This window comes from Plasmodium fragile (assembly GCF_000956335.1).
Source record: "Plasmodium fragile strain nilgiri unplaced genomic scaffold supercont1.44, whole genome shotgun sequence".
NCBI lineage: Eukaryota > Apicomplexa > Aconoidasida > Haemosporida > Plasmodiidae > Plasmodium > Plasmodium fragile.
The window spans coordinates 70,063-72,236 of record NW_012192624.1 but is presented as its reverse complement, the minus strand read 5'-3'; the positions used below and the strand labels follow the sequence as shown (position 1 = coordinate 72,236).

The following is a 2,174-nucleotide window of genomic DNA, read 5'->3' as shown; positions in this document are numbered from 1 at the left end:
AAAAAAAAAAAAAAAAAAAAAAAAAAAAAAAAAAAAAAAAAAAAAAATCCACACGTATGCAAAGCTATGTTAACCAATGAGGAGAAATTTCCCCACCTTGTAAGAACTGGGGAGGCGGTCAAACTTCTCGACGGTGTTATACACAAACCAAACTGCTGATCGCTACGGAGATTCCCCAACAGGGTTGCTGTGCGACATTTTAAATGGCTCACTCATTGTGGCACGACCGCACAGCAGACAAGTGTTCACGCTTATATGTCCATGGTGCTAATAATATACAGAAAGGAACCACGCGTCATGTCGCCCTCTGCCCCCTGCCTGTGAACGGCTGAGGAATTGGTCCCATGAGGGGTGGTTCCGTTGCATATTATACTCCTGATGAACGAGGTGGCCCTCACTCAACCATCGCTGCGTGAAACGCGTATTCGTACATTATCCGTTCTGCGTAATTGTGGGACAGGTACACACCAGCAGGTGCAGGGAGAAACTTCGCCTCCCCTGAGTGGTTGTCGCTTCCCCCCTGCAGAAGACTGCCAAGATGGGTTTGCTGCGCCCCAGGGAAAGAGTAATCGTGAACGCCATCCGGCGGGAGAGCCGGATAAAGTACAAGGGAAAGCGCATGCACAAGCGTTTTCGGTCATGGGCGCAACAGAGAGTGAGGGAGTACTGGCTACCCATGAATGTATGCCTAACAAGTCAAACCAACTTGATGGACGGACAGTACATATCGGCATGTGTGCAAAAAGCAGCAACGTTAAGAAAGCATGATTATGAATTGTGGAAAGGATACACGGAGAGAATCTTAACAATACGTGACACATTAACACCGCAGCAAGTTGGATATATATTTTATGGAATGGGAAAAAGTCGATTTTTAAACCCTCCTTTTTATGAACAAATGTTAATATGTGTGCAAAAAAAATTAAATGCTTTTTATAGCCACCCGTTAATGTGCATTGCATGGTCATTAAACAGAGTTCTCATCAGAGAAGAAGAATTTTTCAACCATTTCTGTAAAGCTGTTGTGGACAAGTTTGATGACATGCGTGTAAAAGATTTAGTAAAAGTAAATAACGCAATTGCAAAGTTGGGAATTGAAAATAAAAATTATAAAAAATTTATAAACAGCCATATGATTAACAAACTGGAAACAATTTTTGCTCAAGATTTTCGTAACGTAATTAATGATGTTACTTTGGTTAACCTTTACGACGATGAAGTTAAAAAATATATTTTAATCCGATTTAGTAATATGTTTATATGTGCTAGACCGCAACATTATAAAAGTGCTTATAAGTCGGCAGTAGCCGTAAGGGTGTTATTTCCTCATGTGTGGAGTGCCCTTTCCAATAAGGTAAAAAGTTTTTATGTACGACTCAGTATGCGAAGGATCCCAGAGAGCACGAGAAAGCCATCGGAATTTCAATGGGAAGTTTCTAACTGTCTTGCCAAATTAGGTGTGAGTCATAGGAACACCTTTCTTTGGGGATGCTATTATATAGACATTGGTGAAATGAATGAAAAACGAAACTGCTGGTTCGTTGATGGACCTTCTTGCTTTTATACTTGCACAAATCAGTACATTGAAAGTGTAAAGCTACAACATAGGATTCTTTACGACTTGGGGTGGAACATCAGGAGAATTGTGTGGATCGATTGGTTACAGCTTGCTGATGACTGGGATGAGAAAGTGAAGTATGTAAAGGCCTTGAGGGAGAAGGACCCCCTTGGAAAAACTCTAACCCACATGCCACCTATCTCTGCTGATGAAATTAAAAATAAGCTGAACCAACTGAAGATGTATAAAATTCGGAAGGAACAGCAGAAGGTGGACAACCAGGAAATGATTCACCTCACGCTATGAGACAGCGCCACGTTCACCTCTGTCACACATTTACAATGCCACGCGGGGAGAAGCTCCAATTTTTTTTGTAATTCAAAATTTACCGCAGTTTAAAAAGGACGCCTCGAACGAGCGATGTCGCGGAGGTAATTTTTGTTTAAAAAAATTTATGAAAAAAAAAAAAAAAAAAAAAAAAAATAGGAGTCTACATAACTGGACAAAAGTGACAAGAATAAATTTCCCTACTTTGCATAACCAATTGGGAAATTGTTTTTTTTTTTTTTTTTTTCCTTACATTTTTTTTTCCCATACTTTTAAGACACATTTGGGG

The 2,174-nt window shown here is 39.9% G+C and overlaps 1 protein-coding gene across 1 annotated transcript; it reads left to right on the top strand.

The window, feature by feature from the left end:
• Positions 1-538: 538 nt before the first annotated feature.
• Positions 539-1,864, top strand: AK88_03675 (uncharacterized protein; the record flags this gene model as incomplete). Its single annotated transcript, XM_012481285.1, has 1 exon — positions 539-1,864. The coding sequence occupies one exon, from the start codon at positions 539-541 to the stop codon at positions 1,862-1,864; it is 1,326 nt and encodes a 441-aa protein (XP_012336708.1).
• Positions 1,865-2,174: the final 310 nt, after the last annotated feature.